Source organism: Anas acuta, chromosome 9 (genome assembly GCF_963932015.1).
Source record: "Anas acuta chromosome 9, bAnaAcu1.1, whole genome shotgun sequence".
In the NCBI taxonomy this organism is placed as follows: domain Eukaryota; kingdom Metazoa; phylum Chordata; class Aves; order Anseriformes; family Anatidae; genus Anas; species Anas acuta.
Window position 1 is genome coordinate 20,952,619 of NC_088987.1, and position 17,906 is coordinate 20,970,524.

At 45.8% G+C, this 17,906-nt stretch overlaps 1 protein-coding gene across 2 annotated transcripts in view; it reads right to left on the reverse strand.

Annotated features, from left to right (window-relative positions):
- Window positions 1-17,906, reverse strand: part of EPHA4 (EPH receptor A4) — a 95,330-nt gene that overhangs the window by 28,791 nt on the left and 48,633 nt on the right. Inside the window, exons 5-6 of one of the 2 annotated variants that reach the window (XM_068691520.1) lie at window positions 17,394-17,732; window positions 8,817-9,889 (exon numbers count right to left, since the gene is read on the reverse strand). In XM_068691520.1, coding sequence (XP_068547621.1) covers window positions 9,882-9,889; window positions 17,394-17,732 — 347 coding nt within the window. In that variant the 3' untranslated portion in view covers window positions 8,817-9,881. Of the gene's footprint in view, window positions 1-8,816; window positions 9,890-17,393; window positions 17,733-17,906 lie in introns of those variants that run through there. The other variant, XM_068691519.1, reaches the window with a different exon arrangement.

The window sequence follows — 17,906 nt, forward strand, 5'->3', positions numbered from 1 at the left end:
GCTGGCTGACAGAGGAGACTATAAACACAGCCAACGGGGAGGATCCAGGTGTGCTCCATCAAGTTGTATCTGCGGCACGACTGCAAACCTGCTTAATAACCTCACCGTTCCTCAACACAGAACAGGACTTTTTTTTCGCCCTTTGCAGTACGAATGCCACACAGATAATAAATTACAGATCAGATTTGTTACCCTAAAACATACATGACGTTACTGATAAACCAACCAGAGAGAAACCTGCTTAGTTAATCCATGCCTCATGCCAGGCAGACAGGCAATTCATATTACCGAGAGTCTTTCACTTACGCCGGTCTGACCTCAAGAATTGCAGAGAGAAAGTTCACTTTCCTTGCTTCATCCTCTTTTTAACCTCCTCAGTTTCCCATTTCATTTCTTCAGGCATTTATATTGGAATTTACTGAGTCCTTCGATGCTGGGCTGGTGAGTGCTGGATGGCAAGGCATTTCTCCTCTGCTGTAAAGTGGCTATTCGCTGCAGCAGAATATGCATTAACTTCCAGCCCTTGTGGAAGATGCTCGGTTTTATACAGTTTCAGAAGTGCTTTCTCAGGTCTCTCAAAAATGGACAGTTGATCTCAGGCAGTGCTCCAAACCGGAATAAACCACCTGCTCCTTGCCTCCAGGACGGGAAAAGACTTGTACATCAATTCCTTCATTGATTCTTACTATTAGAGTTGTAAGAACAGCCCTAGTTTTACCCCTCCTGTCAAATACTAACCATTATGCAACTCTGTGCTGCTTAACTTTCAATCTATTCATTTGCCTCTCATTGCGTGGATGAAGACGTGCTGCCTATTTTTTAGTTTTGGCTGAATATCCTGCCTCTCCACACGAGTTACAGAAATCCTCAGAGTGCTAAAGGCCAAGGGCAGGACAAAGTACCAAAAGGACGTGAAGCGGTCTGGGGGCTCCTTAGCATTTCTGCAGCACAAACCTAGAGGGGTCTATGCAACAGGATGATTACCCACACCTCTGTGGACCTCGAGGAACTGGACTGTCAGCCACAGGGAGTACTACAGATACCCCACTGCGCAGATAAAACCCTCCTTAACCAACTCTGATACCTGCAAATAGCCCTGCAACTCGCGTTTGTGTGTGTGTGTTTTCCAAGATCTACCAGGTGACCAGTAAAAATTACTGCTGAAGGGCTGGGCTGCTGGGAGAACATCAGCTCTGGGTCTCCTTGGTCATCCGCACGCAAGAGGACGAAGAAGCCAGGCAGGATAGTGCTGGACAGACAGGGCAGCACCCTGCACACAGCATTTCCATTCTTTTTTCTCCTGCCTTTTGCCTTTCTATTGCCTCAGAGATGATGTGAAGATAAACATGGAGCAGACTGTAAAATGACTCTCTGACCACGAGCAGCACAAAAGGCAGGAACGTCCCTCATACACGCATGGGCTAGCTGGTTGCTACACACTGCAGGAAACATCCTGAGCATGGCTCGACCCGAAGCAGTGTGCCCAGCTGAGCACCCCACGTTCTGCCCCACGCACACAGGTCCACGCACCATGTCCCACCAGCACAGCCCATTGCACAGGTGAGAAGGACGAGGCCTCTTGGTGTTGAAAAAGTGGTCCCCTTGAACAAAAGCACCGAGTGTAACTTTCCTGAGTTCAAAGCTCAGCAGTTCCTCTCCCTCAGAAAACTTCACTCCCTACTGATGTGAACGTTGCAATTTTCTTTTATCTACTTCCTCAATAACCCACCATTAAACACCTACCAGTAGTTTTATTACTGCAGTTCTGAGCTTGTGGCGTACAGAGAGAGAAGGAGCACAGATGTACTACAAAAACTTCACCCAAATGCCATAAAGCCATATCCCAAGGCTAATAAGTGCTGAATTATAACAGTTTTGAGGCACTTTAAAGGATGGCAGAGGCAGAGTGTCAGTTTTTCATTACTGGTTCAAATTAAGAAGGGGGGGAGAAGGAAAAAAACAGGAAATAAATAGATGCAATAAAGTCTCTGGCATGTAGGCAGCCATGAGTGAAAACAGCCCTTTATAAAAGCAGGGAACATCAGTGCTCTGGAAGATACACAATGCCCCGTGTTTTAGGGAAGATGCCTTCTTAACCACAGCAGGGTTTACTTTCCACTCCCCATGATTTGAATTTAAATGGATCATGTTTACTCAAGGGGTCTTCCACTGATTGAAAAATATACCCACAGTTTGTACATTATCTCAGCTAAATTCAAATAACATATTTAAATTTAATTACTTGAAGCTTAGGGGTTTTCATGCTTTTCTTTTTTCCCTCAATTGCACACAACAACACTTATTTGTTCTTATCAATGGCTATGCGTTTTGTCAAGCATCAAAATTAAATGCTTGAAAGCACTAATGATGTTACTGTGATTAAGGGTTTTTACCTTCCAGGGTAGATACTAAAAGCTTGTTCCATTATTAATTACTTTAAAAAAAAAAAAAAGAAAGAAAGAAAAAAAAAAAGATTTCTGGGAATCTAACACTGAAAAAAAAAAAGTCCTTTTGGAAATCCAAACAAGAAAATAAAAGATCTTCTATTAACTGGAACAAAACACATTTAGGGAAACCTGGCACATTTCAAGTTTTCTCTTTAAATATTTACCTTGTAATATTGTGGGTTTTTTACGTGGCATTTTGTAAATTATATTATCAAATAATCTCACAGCAGGAAAAGGATATACAACACAGGGAATCAAATATGCTTTTAATAATTTCTAAAGGCAACATTCTCCAGGCCAGATCCTGATAATTTTATTCACGTAGGAGAGCAACCTACCCCAGTGAGTGCTGTGCCGAGTTCAAGTGAAGGGCGAAGCACCCGGCCCCACGGCGCCACACGGACCAGCCTCTCAGTCCCCGGGGCCGTACACCCACTCCTCTCTCTTGCCCAGGCAGAGCCAAACTGCTCAAGGAGCCCTGTTTTGGGGTACCACCACCCCAAGCCCCAAGCTCCCAGCAATCCCCTTTGCAAACGAAGGGGGATGCGTTTTGCCATGACCAAATTCCCAAGTGTATGCACAGCACGCGTGTAACCCATACAGGCGCCCAAGGACAAGCACACGGAAGGGTTTGGCGTTTCTGAACCTATCTGCACACAGAGTTGAGGTGCAGACACACATCTGAGGATCGCAGTGCTCCTGGTGCTCCTGCTCCTCGCCGCCAGCTGCGGCTTTCTCCCAGGGGCCGGCACGAGCCTGCAGGCCGGCCGTGCATTCAGCGAGTAACCGCACACACCTCGATTTTTGTCATTAATCCTTGTGAACAAGCGGAGCAAACATTTCTCCCAGTGATAACTGGACCGGGACGGGACTTGGCCAAGGAGGCAGAAGCCTGATTGCTCAGCCGAGCCCCTGGAAGCTTCCCAAGACATTCCCCAGCCCGCTGTCTTCCCACCGTCTGCCTCTCCCTCCCCAGGGAGGGACAACTGGCGAGGAACACCTCCCAGCTTGGAAATGGAGATGCGCCAGGACTCAGGCCAGCGTTTTCAAGCTTTAGCATTTAAAGCACAGACTTTAAGTCTGCACCACTGGAGAAAAACGCCTCAGGTTATTCACCCGCACTGGAAAGTCCTGGCAACGCCACGCGGCGCGGTGTGACAGCCGAGCGTGGCCTGCCTCTCCCAGCCCTCCCAGTCTGCCATAACACTTCTCAACTCCTCTTGCTTTCCTTCTTACTAGAAACTGCACTGCTGAGGAACAGATCCAGCTCAGCTCAACCACTCTCACACGACATCTCCATCCCCAAACGAACAGCACACATCATCCTTCCTCTCTTTCCAGGCCCACAACCCAGAGCCTAGGAGCGCTAAGAAAAACAAGGGACAAGCTCTCAAATCCCGGGACCAGCCCTCATCAGTTATGTTTATAACGATGTGTTCATAAAGGAAGGGGCTTGAAAATGAGATTTTAAAGACTGTTAACACTGCATTATTATGTTTTAAACATTTCCTCTGTTTTAAAGTTTTCATTTCTTGCCTCTCCCAAAAGAACCTGCACTGCAAATCTTGCCAAACCACAAAAGCTGGCTCTGACTTGCATCAAATCAAAAGCTCGCAGAAAAAAACAGGCTGTTAGCAGCAACAAATAGGAGTAGTTGAGGATTATTAGAGTACTTTATATTTACCATCCTACTCCAGCTTTAGCTCTTGGAGATGTGCAGCAACTGCTGAGGATTCACAAAGAGCCAGGGCATCTTCTGGACTGAGCATGTCACTGTTCGCACTTCAGCATACCAAAAGTGCCCTCATTTAGACCGAACCCAATCCTGAGGTCTGGGCACAGCTCACCACGGCTCACATCAGGAACTGCAGTGAGACAGGGGTGACAAAGAAGCTTTTGCACACCCTGGAGATGGCTCACCCTGGCGGTCCATTTCTGGGGACCAGCTCTTGACACCCACACATCGCTGTCAGGTACCGGCCCTCCGATTCTGGAGGCCACCTCGTGATGTCAGCTAGTGCAATGCAGGTCTGGAGCAGCTCCAGAGATCTGAATCTGCAACCCACAACCCCAAAGATTGCCTTAAAGCAGAAGAATCTGCATAATTTTTAGCAAGAGATCCGTATTGCAGCTCAAGCATGGGGTCTGTTTAGTCTGAGAACTGCTTGTTTTCTTTCTGCTAGCTTGCTAAGAAATCCTGTTGGCATGTTCTGACAAGGATAACTTAATAGTTGCCAACAGAAACATGGCATAATACTGTGTGTGTATTTCCTGTATGTATGAATGCCAGTTTAAAACAAACAGGAAAACAAGGCTTTCAGTTGGAAGGCAATTTATAAAAATCTGTCTGAACATTACAATCACTTACAAATCAGCATAGAAGCATTTCTAAATGCTTAAACCAGAATGATTAACACAAGGAGCGTGAACGTACTTAGTGCCGTAAATTGCCCTAAGAAATTCTACTGCTGTAAGCAATTTGTTAGGATTTGGAATTAGTCAGCAGCACTCTGACCTGAGCAGGTTGAGAGCCGCTGGCCACAAAGCAGGTCACGGTGCCGTTAGCCTTCCCTGCAGCTGAGGTTAGAGCCTGACCCAGCATAAACAAAAATAAATCCCTTAGCCCAGAGAAGCTAACAGCGATGCTCCGCTGCCGTACGCTGGATGGAGAGCCACACAGCCCGGTCGGGGCGTGCTGCAGCTCTCAGAGCCCTCCTTTAGGGCCCGGAGCAGTTGCAGCTGGAGGCAGGGTCCCACAACCCAAATTTAGGTTGAGCACTTCTGGGAAGCACGCGGTGCAATCACCTGGCTACTTCCCAGAGGCTGATCCCCCCACAAGCACCTCCAGAAGCCTCTGGCAGGGCCACAGCGTGCACGGCCCCGGGGTGCAGCAGCGCTGGGGGAAGCAGGAGGAGGACTGGAGAGCACAACCTCCCGTTACTAAAACAGATCGTGCTGTTGGAAGCAGGGCACTCCCCAGCCTCTCAAAGTAAGCATTCCGGAGCAATCTGACCCACTTAGCACCCTCCTTACAGGGCAACAGTGCTGCAGAGGAGGGGACTGCTGAGCTGCCTTTGCAGAACAAGCTCCTCTCCAGCTCCTTCCACGAGGAAACCAGAGCTACCCTCGAGGATGCACCGGGTGCCCTGGAACGATGCCCATGTCCCCAGCCCTTCCCCGAGTCAAGCAAGCACCCAGCTACTGCACTCCCTGCTCTCACCCCAAGCCACCTGAGCAGGAGGTTGGCTCGGCAGTCACGGCATCAAGCTTAATCCACCGAGGGGCAGATGGGGGGTTCGGGACCTAAGGCAACACATCTTCATTCCCACACAGTTCCTTTTTATGTACTCGAAACGTGAATGTCTAGATATACAGCTGTCAAATAACTTCCTCTGTCACTTCCTCACGGCATTGAGAATATGAGATTTTGTAAAAAGAACTGCTCAAAAGCCTCTTTGAAACCCAGACAAATAAAAGCCTCTGTCCCTACTCACTTACATGCTTTGGAAATATTGAAGTACCTTCGAAACAAAATAAATAAATAAAAGCTATGACTCATTTTCCCAAAGCAGCATTTGTTATTTTAATAAATAGATTTGGCCATGTTGTCTCATCCTGGCTGCTGAAGTGCTTCGGTGATAGCAGAGAGTTCAACTTTGCCATTTGGGTTTCTCAGATCAATCACCCAACATCAGAAACGCCACGGAAGAAAAAATAATAAAATCAGAAACATTTTCCTCCCACGGTGATACACCTCAGTGACAGGCTCTAGTGGCAACTGCAGGCTGGGTTTCAAATGTGCCCTCCTGAGCCTGTGGCACCTGAAAGAGCCAAAACCCAGGGCTCATCTGACAATAAAAAACGTAATTCCCATTTTAATGCTTGAGTATAACTTGTTTTGGAGTCACCCAAGATAAGGAACTGCACTTTAGGGTCCATCATGCAGAAGAAGCTGGTGCAGAAGCACCAAGCATTTATGCGCTAACGTTTTGCTGGATGACCTTAAGGTTTTAATTATACCTGACATTCAGGGAGTTCACGGGAACTCCGGTAAAGCACCGTCAGTACAAAAGTTAGATGGATTCAACACGATATAACCTCTGTCTCTGGGCTGCTGACTCTCAAGGTTCAGGTTTTCTGTGCTCACATTGGTAGCACTTTGTGAAGGACACTGCTCTGACAGCACTTGGAGACCCACAGCTCTTCTCCAAACAGCAACAAACCCTTCTGTGCCACCAAACAGCCTCTCTTCTCGAGTGGGAAAAAGAAGATCCTTTGTGCTTTTGGAAAAGCATCAAAATTAGTGAGCAGCACACCAAGCTCTCCCGGGCATTCCCAACCACAGGTCCTCTCATCAAAAGTGAATTAAGCCCATTTTCCTTCATCTGCGACAGGCAGATTTCTTCAGGAAATTAAAAATCCGAAATAGAGCTGCTGAGAGAGAGAACTACATCCTGCACACGGTGCTGCTGGAAAAGCGGAGCTACCTGAAGGTTGTTGTGCAGGTAAAACAAATAATGTGATGAGGGACAAACTGGGGAAGAGCCTTCAGCTTCCTGAAACACACAGGCCTTGAAATTAAAATCTTAGCTCATGATGTCAGTAACTGATTACATCATAGGTGGCACATAATTAAACTTACATAGGGGTTTCATTATTTTGGGTTTATGCCGGATACTGAAAACTAGTGCATTATTCATTTAGAACTTGTGTCAATTGGAAAAACCCCAAATGGAGTAAGCAATTAAATATTAAAAGTGGCTGCCTCAGTGGAAAATGGTCAGAAAGACGGCTGGTAAAACTTCCTGTGCAAGGCAAGTGCCATTACAAAGTCTGAGCAGTTTCAATCCTGAAAAAAAGAGAATAAAAAAACAATCAACCTCGGGAGGTTATGAAGATTTGGGGCTGCACAAAGAGATCTGCCACGCTTATTTCCTAGAGGGGTACTGAGTACGCCAGGCAAATAAAAGCCTGTGAAAACACTAATTTTTAGTGCCAAAGCCGTGGTACAATGGGAGCAGGACCCCGAGAGCCCTGCCCGGCTCCTGGCCAGAAGAGCCCCGGGGCGCTGCTGGGGCAGGCAGGGCCTCGGAGGGTTCTCACGGGGTGCGACTGAGAGGTGGTCGGGATGGGGACTGCAGTGAGAAGTACAATCTTCAGCCCAAATCTTCAATTCAGAAGGAATTTCTTCTGCTGACAGCATGCAAAGCACTTTGCAGTGTTACATTTGCCCTCCCTGCCAGGCTCATCCTTTTCCTTTCTGGTCTGTTTCGTCATCTACAGGCCCACAAATTCGATTATCTTCGTACTTGATCCAGATGAAGCCAAGCTGATAACCTCCAGTAAGGCCCGTTCTGGCTCTAAATAAGCTGGGCAACTCCTGTGCTGCAGAGCCCCTCTTGCCAGTGACGCTTGCAGCTCCGTGTACAAAAACACCCTCCGCTTAAAGACAAACTGTGTGCGTGCAAGCAGAGCTAACGAAGCCTCCCTCCAAGCCCAGTCCACTCCTTTCAACACCAGTCCTTCCCAGCACGTGCATAGTCACAGTTTTAACTTCCAGCACCAGCAGCCGTGTAAGTCAGAGGCTGAAATGCTCTTGGAAACGCACCGCTGGGTCTGCATGCCCTGCCTCAGGTACGACACAGAGCCCCCAGGTCTCTGCAGCTCCCCAGGCCCGCGCTTGGCCACCTTGCCCCCGAGCTCCAAAACCCTGGGACTGAGCACTCAGCCCCTCACATGCTGCTCTCGCCTCCTGCCTTACTGATGTACACGCACGGGAGCCTGACAGAGGAGAGGGGAGGATGCAGCCATTCCATCTGCATTCCCTTTTATGCTAAGAAAGATAAATGGAGGCTGATTCAGAGGACAGATTTAAAGAACGCACTATGTTATCTAGACAAGTGCAATCTTCCCAGGGAGCTGTTGTAGTGGTTGTCTCGAGATCATGCCTTTATTTGTTAGCTAAAATAAATGGACACCGCACAAAATTCAATTCATAGAGGAGGAATCCTTTCCAGCCCACTATTCCTTCCTATTTTACTTAGCCAGAACTGTCTTGTCTTATTATTTATTGATGTGACCATTTAATACTATATAGAAAATTAAAAATAATAAAAAGCTAATTAAAAACTTCAGTGCTTTCCTTTTAGCCTTCAGAAATCTTCTGAACTGCAAGACATTTATATCCACAGAACATTACAATTTAAGGGGTTTTCTCTCTGTCATAATCCACGGATACTTTCAATGGATTTTAATGTAGGCAAAACCAAAGAGATTTTCTTGCACAAGAAAAGCATTTAATAAAAAATCAGAATCAGTCAATCTTCTTTTTAAGACCAGGTGATAGAATTCAATAGCGGTGATAAAAGTCCTAATAAATTCTAGAGGAACAGTTCAGAGAGCTGAGAAAGAGCTTACAATTTCCTTTTAAGTTCATAAGGGACTTTTCTATAAGGGATGGTTTAAAATGTAAATGACCACGGGGATAAAAATACAGATGCTGTAGCTTCCTATGCCTCTCCAGACTGTATTAAAAAAATCTAAAACCACGTAACTTTTGTTATTAGCAGTTCGCAAATTACAGCTTCCATAGACCCTGAACCTGTTTTTCGAGTGCGCTGTAAGACTGCTGGGATCCCGGCTCTTGAATTTAGTAATGAGGGCAGATTACGTTAATCTAAGGAGACGCCATGAAATCCTTCAAGTAGCTGCAGATAGAGCCTAGACATTTGCCTGCTTTGTTTGGGAGGGGAAGCCCAGCGGAGCCTTGCCGCAATAATAAAGTGCTCCCTGCATGCCAGTTCACACGTGGGGCTAAATCTGAAGTGACATTTCCCGATGAAAGGAGCAGTATTCACTCGTGTGCTCAGCATTTTGATGTCCGCCCAAACCTGGCAAACATGATTACAGAGATCCGGCAGCCGTGCCACAGCTCTATTTAGTCCTCACGGCTCAACGCAACGCCACGCAGAAAATAAATAAAAAATCACAGGCTGCCTTGGGATGGCACTCTGGGAATAGGGCTTCATGCATATGGATGGCCTTGACACACTTTTTGCAACTCCTCGAACAAGGACGGAATATCTGAGGCGCCCCGGGCTGCTGTACCACCCTTGCCAGGCCAGCTCAGCCTCCTGCCCTTCAAACCGTGCGCCGGGGCAGAAACTTGGGCACTCGGGGACGAGCTGTGTTTATTTGTGCTCCTCTGCGTGGCATTTTAATTAGTAACTGTGCGGACTTAAAACCTTTGAATGGACGCACAGGGACAGTTGTGCAGCCTAGCTTTTGTGTTTCCACTCTCTCACAAGAAATCCTGTTTGAGGACATCAGCAGGGGGTTAATGGAAGCTTTGATAAAGTTCTCCGAGGCCTTTTCTTGTTGCTCAACTACAGACTGGACTCTGCTGTCTTTCTGGCTGCTTTCCAACTAATTAATTTAGTCAGCTGCAAAAAGAACGAGAAGAGTTAGAAGCCCAGATAAACATTTGGTAGCCTCGAATACTGCGAGGCGAAGCCTCCGTCCATATGAAAGTCCTTCCTAGCACGTTGCTGACGGGGAGCGCCCAGGCTGCGCGGCAAGCTGGGGGAACGCGACTTGTCAGCGTGCTGCCGGGGGAAGGAAACGAGCACTTAAATCATCCTCTGCAAATGAACGCTCCAGGACCGTGCCTTGATCTCTGTCAGGTTAGTAACTACTCATCTGTACCTCCAGACCCGAGACCAGAATTTGATCAGATTTGATGCCTCTTAAAAGTTAATTCATATAATTACAAGCATGTTCAGTGCTAACCAGTCCTGAAATTAAACACCTTTTTCCTGAGGTAACAAGCCCTATTTTCCACAGCAAACCATGAGATCCTTTTAAAAATGTGACCAACTTTTATTTAAATGCTGCAATTACTTCTTGGCACTATCTGACACGCAACTTGTCTAAGCTGCTCGCTGAACCCTGAAGCTGGTTATTTACTAAGGATCTTTAGAAAGCACTTTTTTTTTTTTTTCCTTCCGAGCAAGACTTGTATTCCCCACCTTGAATACAAATTCATGGAAATGGGTGGTGCAGGTGGCTTTGCCAGCAAGCAGGCAGTTGTTATTTTAATTATTATTTCTTTGTGGAAAGCTGCAGTTACCTTAAAATAATAATGTAATCCCTCCCAACAATAGCTTTCCCGGTTTTGTTTTGAAGACAGCAGCACGTATACTTACAGCTAGGCATTTATTACAGGCCATCAGCTAAAGCCTGCCCAAGAACACGGAGTCGTTCATAAGAAACTCCCACTTGCATCTGCCAGCTTGCAGAAGCTCCTTACTCAGAAACATTACCTTACACGCAGAATTAAACGTGCAGGAGGACAAAGCTGAAATGGCCAGCCCTTAACATCCCCGAGACACGCAGAAATCTCACGCTAAACACGGAAAACTTCCAGCTTGGAAGCGTTCCCAACTGTTTGCTTCCACGCAATTCCCAAGTTTCCTGTGCTGGGATCACTTATCTTCCTTGTGGATCTCCCTCCCACCGCGGCTCTGTTTGAAAGGTCTGTGGTTTCCCAAAAGACGTGGTTTGGTTTGCTTCAGAAGCCCTTGCGGTAACTCCCTTGGATGGAGATCTGCAGGGGGCAGGCACAGCTCGGCTCCCCCGCACACGGCTCGTCCTGCACCGTGGCACCTCGCCTCGCTGGCCACGAGACCCCACCGCAGCTGACAGCTCGCCCCAGCCCTTCTGCTGGAAAAGCAGGGGAGGGGTTGCTAATTCTGCCTAGCAGACCAGCACAAAGCCTTAGAAGGCACACTGGTTTAGATCCAAACTGAGAAAGTTGCATACCATTAGCCCGGAATTCGGCAAGATGCTGCAAGAAATCACCCGGAGTGTCACGCTCCCGTATCACCCCTTTTTTAAGTCTCTGCTTGCGGGTTTTGAATCTCTTTCCCTATTGAATAGATGCTTGACACAGCTCCACTTGAGGAACAAGGTGACTGCTGATCCATCATCCTCAGTACAAACACCTTTAAAGCAAAATAAAAACAACCCTTCGCAACTCCCCTTTTCCATCACCCTGGCGTTTTGCGGGCAAAAAAAAAAACACAGCAGCCAGAAGTGCTGAACACATCCAGAGCTCTGGACATCTGGCACAGACGCCGCTGTTTGCCAAGAGATTATTTTAAATCAGGCTTTGGGGGAACGTAGGGAGCCAGGGCACTGCGAGTGTTTGCACACCCACAGACAGCAGCACCGGGAGCCCCCCCGGGTGCTGTGCCCGGGGAGAGGCCTCCTGGAACAGGCTGTTTGTGTCCTCTGGCCGCAGGGAACAAGGAACGGGGAAGGGTGGGACCGTGCTGGATGCAAGTCCTTTGAGGAAAATTACTTCAACTCCGGGACCAGCAGCGGGGGCCCTTGGCCACCCGTGGCAGCGCCCAGGATTTCTTAGGAAAAAGGGAAAAGGTTTGCGAGGGCTGAGTGTAAAAGTGCAGGACTCTGAACAAGCAGAGAGCTTGCTGTTCCTGCAAGCAAAATTAATTTCTTGGACCACCTGCCTGTTGGTAAGATTCTCAAGATGCACATAGGTATCAATAGCTCGACTCTGCTTCATCTCTGTCCTCCTCTGTAAAAAAGTCAAAAAATGTTATATTCACTCTCCAGGTAAAGAAATTATTTGCTGTTATTTCTACTGAAACCAGGACTGTACTCAAAGAACACGATGGAGCTTCCAGAATCAGATGGACGGATTGATCTTCAGACTATCTGCTAATTTCTCTTTTCTAGTAGCAGTTTTAATGGTATTCATGCAGCCACATAAAGAGAATTCTGCAATTGAAATCTAGTTAACAATGGCTTTTGATGTTTTGCTCTATAGCAGTTCTCCATAGATAAGCTATAAATATCCAGGAAAGTAACACATTTAAAAAAAAATAATACTGAAAGCCTGAGGTTTACTGGCTTTGGCATGTTTTGCTTTTGATCTGCCTGAGCAACTATTACTTTGTCGATATACGCAGCGTGCACTGACCAAGGGCAATGTACGGCCATGAATTTTTACTGACTGCAAATCCAGTTCTGCACGGGCTAAACCACGCTGGCAGCATGCAAGACCTTATATGCATTTTCCGTGCCGTTCGGCACAACACGTGAGGAATGCTAATCGACATTTGAAAGGGAACGTGGGCTTTCAAAGACCCACCGAAAGGCCAAGTGGGAACATATTCCTCCACCACCGGGCCCAGCGGAGCTGGCGGGTCATCTGGAAGCACGCAGCTCCCACTTTTCCCCCCTTCATTTCTAACCTAAAACCTGATCTGCACCAAGAGGGTTTCAGATTTGTTGTTCTTGCCGATGGAATTAAGAACATCCACAAACGAGCACGCCTAAAGGCCGAATAAAGCCGAGCAGCAGCTGACATTTCCCTTCCCCGCACTGAATTTCGGGTTCACCGCAGCTCGGTCACCGCAAGCGCCGCCTGTCCCAGAAGAACACAGGATTCACGTGGGTCCTCTCAGCGGGTCCTGCTGGCACCGTGACCCATTTTAGCCCTGCCTGGAAGTGGCAGCTGAACAACTGCAGGGCTCTGAGTGACGGTGAGGGACCAGGGGAGCATACAAAAGAGGGGGAAGGACTGCGGCACCGCCAGGCGCGCCGAGATGAAGCGGCTGGGAGACAGGCGAACAGACAGCTAGACAGGCAAGGTGTGGGGGATCGGAGACAAAGGAGCGGGGAGGGAAGCGAGAAGAGAAAGAGGAAAAAATGGGACGGGGAGCCTGAGATATTCGTAAGGAAGATCCCTTCTTGAACCTGAGCACAGGCAGCGTAAAGATTTCTAGTTTTATGCAGGGGGAGAAGGAGGAAGTTTCTTTATTTATCCTCTTTTTTTCATCTTAATTGGCACATCCTTCCTCTACCGAGCTGAGATGGTCTCCTTAAAGACGCACCGAGCCCCAGGTACCTAACAAGGCAACAAATCACCAGGCAGCCTGCCTACTCAGAAACATCAAGCGTTTAACTCCCGTACGAAGGGAGCAAGAAGGAAGCCCATCCCTCACAAAACACAAACAAAAACAAGGGAGGAAGGAAAGCTGCAGAATGAGTTTGGGTTTTAAATCTCTTTTAGAGCTTACTTAGGTTTCCCCCCACCATTGCTCCCCTGCCTTATGAGCTCCTTTAGCACCCGTACAAAGACGTGGTCCCGGCTGTGCAGCACCCTCGGACACGCATGAGGCTCACCGGACAGCGAACCCATCTAGATGCCTAAGAAGTCAGGCTGTAGTCTTTATTAAAATATAAAGTGTGCAGTGCCTCTTCAAGAAAAAAAAAAAAAAAAGGAGAAAAAAAAAAAAAGCTTCCTGCTTGCTGTGAACAAGGTCTCTTTATTGAGAGATTTACTTTTAATTTTGAACAGCTTCGCAGCATTATCCTTAGTGGGGGGAAAAAAAAAAAGAGCCTGGAGATTTTTGAAGTGTTCAGTCAGCTGCCTGGCAGGGATTCGCACTGAAACCAGCCTCTTCGCAGCACCATATGAGAACTGCTGGTTTGCAGCTCTTCCACAAGTCGTTTCACATTTTTAAGGGATGGGCAAAGTGCTGATTTCATTTGAGCAAAAAGAGCCAGCCACAAAAGCCACCACTGCTAGCAGGGACCCTCAGTATCAGTATTTCCCAGTCCTCACTGTGAGGAGGTGCTGGCTGCAAGTTTCTACAGCTCAGGGCTTCATCCTTTACTTTTTTAATTTTGTTTTAATCTTATATGGGAAAAGAGCGGCAGCTCCCGTCTCAAAAAAATCAAAAAATTATTATAATAAACATGCGTAATAATAGCGAGCTGAATTCACCATTCAAAATTCTTAAAATGTCACAACACTGAAGTGTTTCACTAGGAGATAGAAAATTTTACTTGGTTCAAAGCCTGAAATTTAGATTCTCTCTTAAATATATATACACACATATATATATACGTACACATAAAAACCAGGACCTTTTCGAAGCAAGCAGGAAAAATACTTTTTCAAACGCTTTTTGATCCCACTTTGAATGGCAAAAGCTTATTTTCATTTAAACATTTTTCTACAGAATTGGAAACTGAAAAGAGTTTCTAAACAAAGGTGGAAAGTAAACAGCCTCATTTCATTATCTCCAGGAGTAAAGCGGCAAAAAGCAAACACAAAAACACCTGTGCCTTTCAACTGCACCTTTTATGTCACTGCAACACATTTCTTCAATTTCGTGCTGAATACACCAGTACCTGGTTTCTCATTGTTTTCTGTCTGCCTCCAAGCGCATGCCTTCTTTAGGGGCTGGCACCGATGCAAGCAAACATACAAAAAATAGGATTTCTGATTCCAACATTAAAAAACTGTGTTCTAAAATGTCCATAGATTTTCTTCAGACTACATGGTTGCATATTTGGGAGATCAGCTTGAGACTGTACGTAAGATGAAGCATTTTTAGTCCCAATCATCCCTATTGATTTTATCTCTAGAATGCACCTCTTGCAAGCAATTCCCTGGGATATGACCCACAAGCACTGCTCACATCACTAAAGAACCATGCTAACAACATTTCATTTCTATCAAATGTTGGAAAGCACAACCATAGATAGCAAAAACAGCAGAGCAGTTTATAGATTTTCAGTGTTGGTAGACTTGTTTTTATTAGCAAAAGAGTGAAAGAATTTTATTAAAGGAGGAGTTTGTCTCTAATCTTTCTTAAATTAAAAACTGCTGCAATGAAACCAAGGTAGCTTTACATTAGTATGAGAAAGGTGCAAGATCGAAATCATACCTATGGCAGTGCTCTGTCATGACATGATTTCTTTGTAATGAAATATAGTGAAAGAAAATGAGTGGCACTGGAATTCTACTGCACCCCAGACACACATTTACAATGATTAAACAGATCAGTACTTGTAAAACCCAAGGGTCCAACTTTATAAACCTATACTCAAGCCAAGCAGTTCCACTGAAATCAATAGGATTATTTGCATATGTAAGGACTATGTATCTTAGTTGAGATCTATACGTTTAGATCACACATTTCTATTCAGATCTTCTATGCAGCAGAATACACAAAGATGTATGAAGAACAGGAGAACAGCAGCACCTTGGAGTTAATTTTCATGTGTACCGGTACAGCTCTCTCCAGCCCTCTGAAGCATTTGATAGACTGGGCATGTCTCATAATTGGAAATGCTGGCAAAAATACAAATTTCCTGATGTGAAGAACTGCTACTCATGGATAATAAACAAAATCAATTCTTATTTGCATATTCAATCAGATTTCGGTTTGCATATTAAAGCGTAAGATGGTAGAATTTTCACACGGTAGATGGATCCCACTCACTTATTCATGCATATATGCATCCACTAATCCCTACACATGCCAAAATCAGTCAGAAATACTCTCTTTGCTAGGCATTCGTAGCACAAAAACACTGTCCCTGCTGCTGTTCTCAACCTTTTCTCTTTTCATATAGCATATGACAGCATTCTCCCGGAGCTTTCTCCTACATCTCTGTAATAGCTCCTGTTCTCTATTAATCGTCTTTTCACTGGACAAAACAATAGTTTGGATTTTTGAATTATAATTTAAAAGGGATTCTGTATCACTTTACTGTCATCTGTATGTATAAAGAACAAAAATACAAATAAAAAAAGGACCAGATTTGCAAAGGAGCTTCAGTGTGGACTTGACAATTTTACTTTCAACTGTGACTGCAAAATTAAACACACCTCTCACGGTTAATATTGAAGTGCAGTGGACTAGAGCTAGGATTTGCAAGTTTTGATTATGGGTACCTATTTTTCACATGCTTCTACTAGGAAACAGAACTCACAATATTTATGTAGTCCAGTACTCTCAGAACATACAATATTCATATTGTCCCATACACCAGAACTCCACAGATAAAAGATAACCCCACAAGCTACGCTTTAAGGTGCTGAATGCCTGCAATGTTTATAGGACTTGAAGGCAATCAGTGCTGCAAGTGATTAGATAACAGGTTTGACAGTCTTGTAGCCAGTCTGACAGTCTGGATATCTAATTTGCATATAGAAGAGTGTCATATTCAAATGTACATAATTTTGTGCATTAAATTAAAAATTGAACTGGAACCCTGTGCTTGAAATCCTAGCTATCTGCAAACAATAAAAGTTTTCATGTAATTAAAGAAAAAAAAAAGAAATTATCGTCAGCACTAAACCCCATTCTGCTGCAGCCTTTGCTAGGTCAAACACAGGGAACAGAAAAAAATGGAAGCATTTAGGATATCTGAAATAATCAGGTATAGACAGAAATAGTGTTTCACTCTCCCAGACGAGCGAAATGTAAAAATCAGGCAGCATGAAGATGAAAGCTCATAAGGGATTTCTCAAGTAATGCCAGCTCTGATCAATTGAAATGTTGTTAGCAGCAGGTTAAGGAGGTATTTATTTAACAACAGGACAGAATCTAATTGACTTTGCAAGGAGAAGAGCGCTAGCATGCAGGCAAGCGAGAGCCGACTCATTCTTCTTTCTGAACGGTACACAGAGCTCTTTGGGAGCAGGCAGAAGCACAATGCTGCGCTCCCCAGCCACGTATTTGTCCCTCTGCAAACTCCAAGGGCACGTCCACGTCCACGTGCGGCGTCTCCCTGACAAAGGGCAGAGCTGCTGAGTGGCTCTGGCTCTGTCCCCTCCGTGTCGCCCACGGCAGCTGTGCTGTTCTGCTTCTGCAGAATGCCTCCCAGTGTCCTCACAGTGTGCTGCAGCGCAGCTCTGCAACCAGCTACGCTAGTCAAACCCTCCTTGGTTTTTCTAGCTCTACAGAATTTAAACTATCCACATAAATAACCCAGAAAATAAGGGTTTGACCCAGTTATGCATCCTTGTGTTCATTTGCTCGTGTTAAATTTAATGGAAACCACAGCTTTCCTAAAAACAGGCAAAATGGACAGGAATAAAGTTTGTATTTAGGTTCCTACCTGCTTGGTTCGTTGTCACAGTGACTGACACAGCTTGGTCCTGGCTGGGATTGTGCTTGGACACTCCATTCACTGCCCAGACTTCAAAGGTGTAGTTTGTGTGCGCCAAGAGGTCGGTAATGGAGACCTTGGTGGTTTTCAAGCCGTTCTGCTGCGGGCTGAAATGCACACCACTGCCACACGACCGGCAACGGCTGAGGTCACCCGCGCCGCACCTCTTGCACACCACGTTGTAGGAGATGTCCTCCCGACCACCTTTGTTCTGCGGGGGGCTCCACTCCAAGTTCACCGATGTCTCATTGACGTTGGAAATCAGGTTCTGGGGAGCAGACGGAGGGCCTAGAAAGAAAACGTCCACATCATTAGTAACTGGAAAGACTGTGTGTACAATCCCAGTGAAGTTAATGTCAGCGGAGACTATGCAGAATTTTACTTATGTGCTTCATGAGGATGAAAAATTAAGTAGTAAATCAAACTCTAACCTCTTCATGAAGTAACAGTATTTTCCAGCTC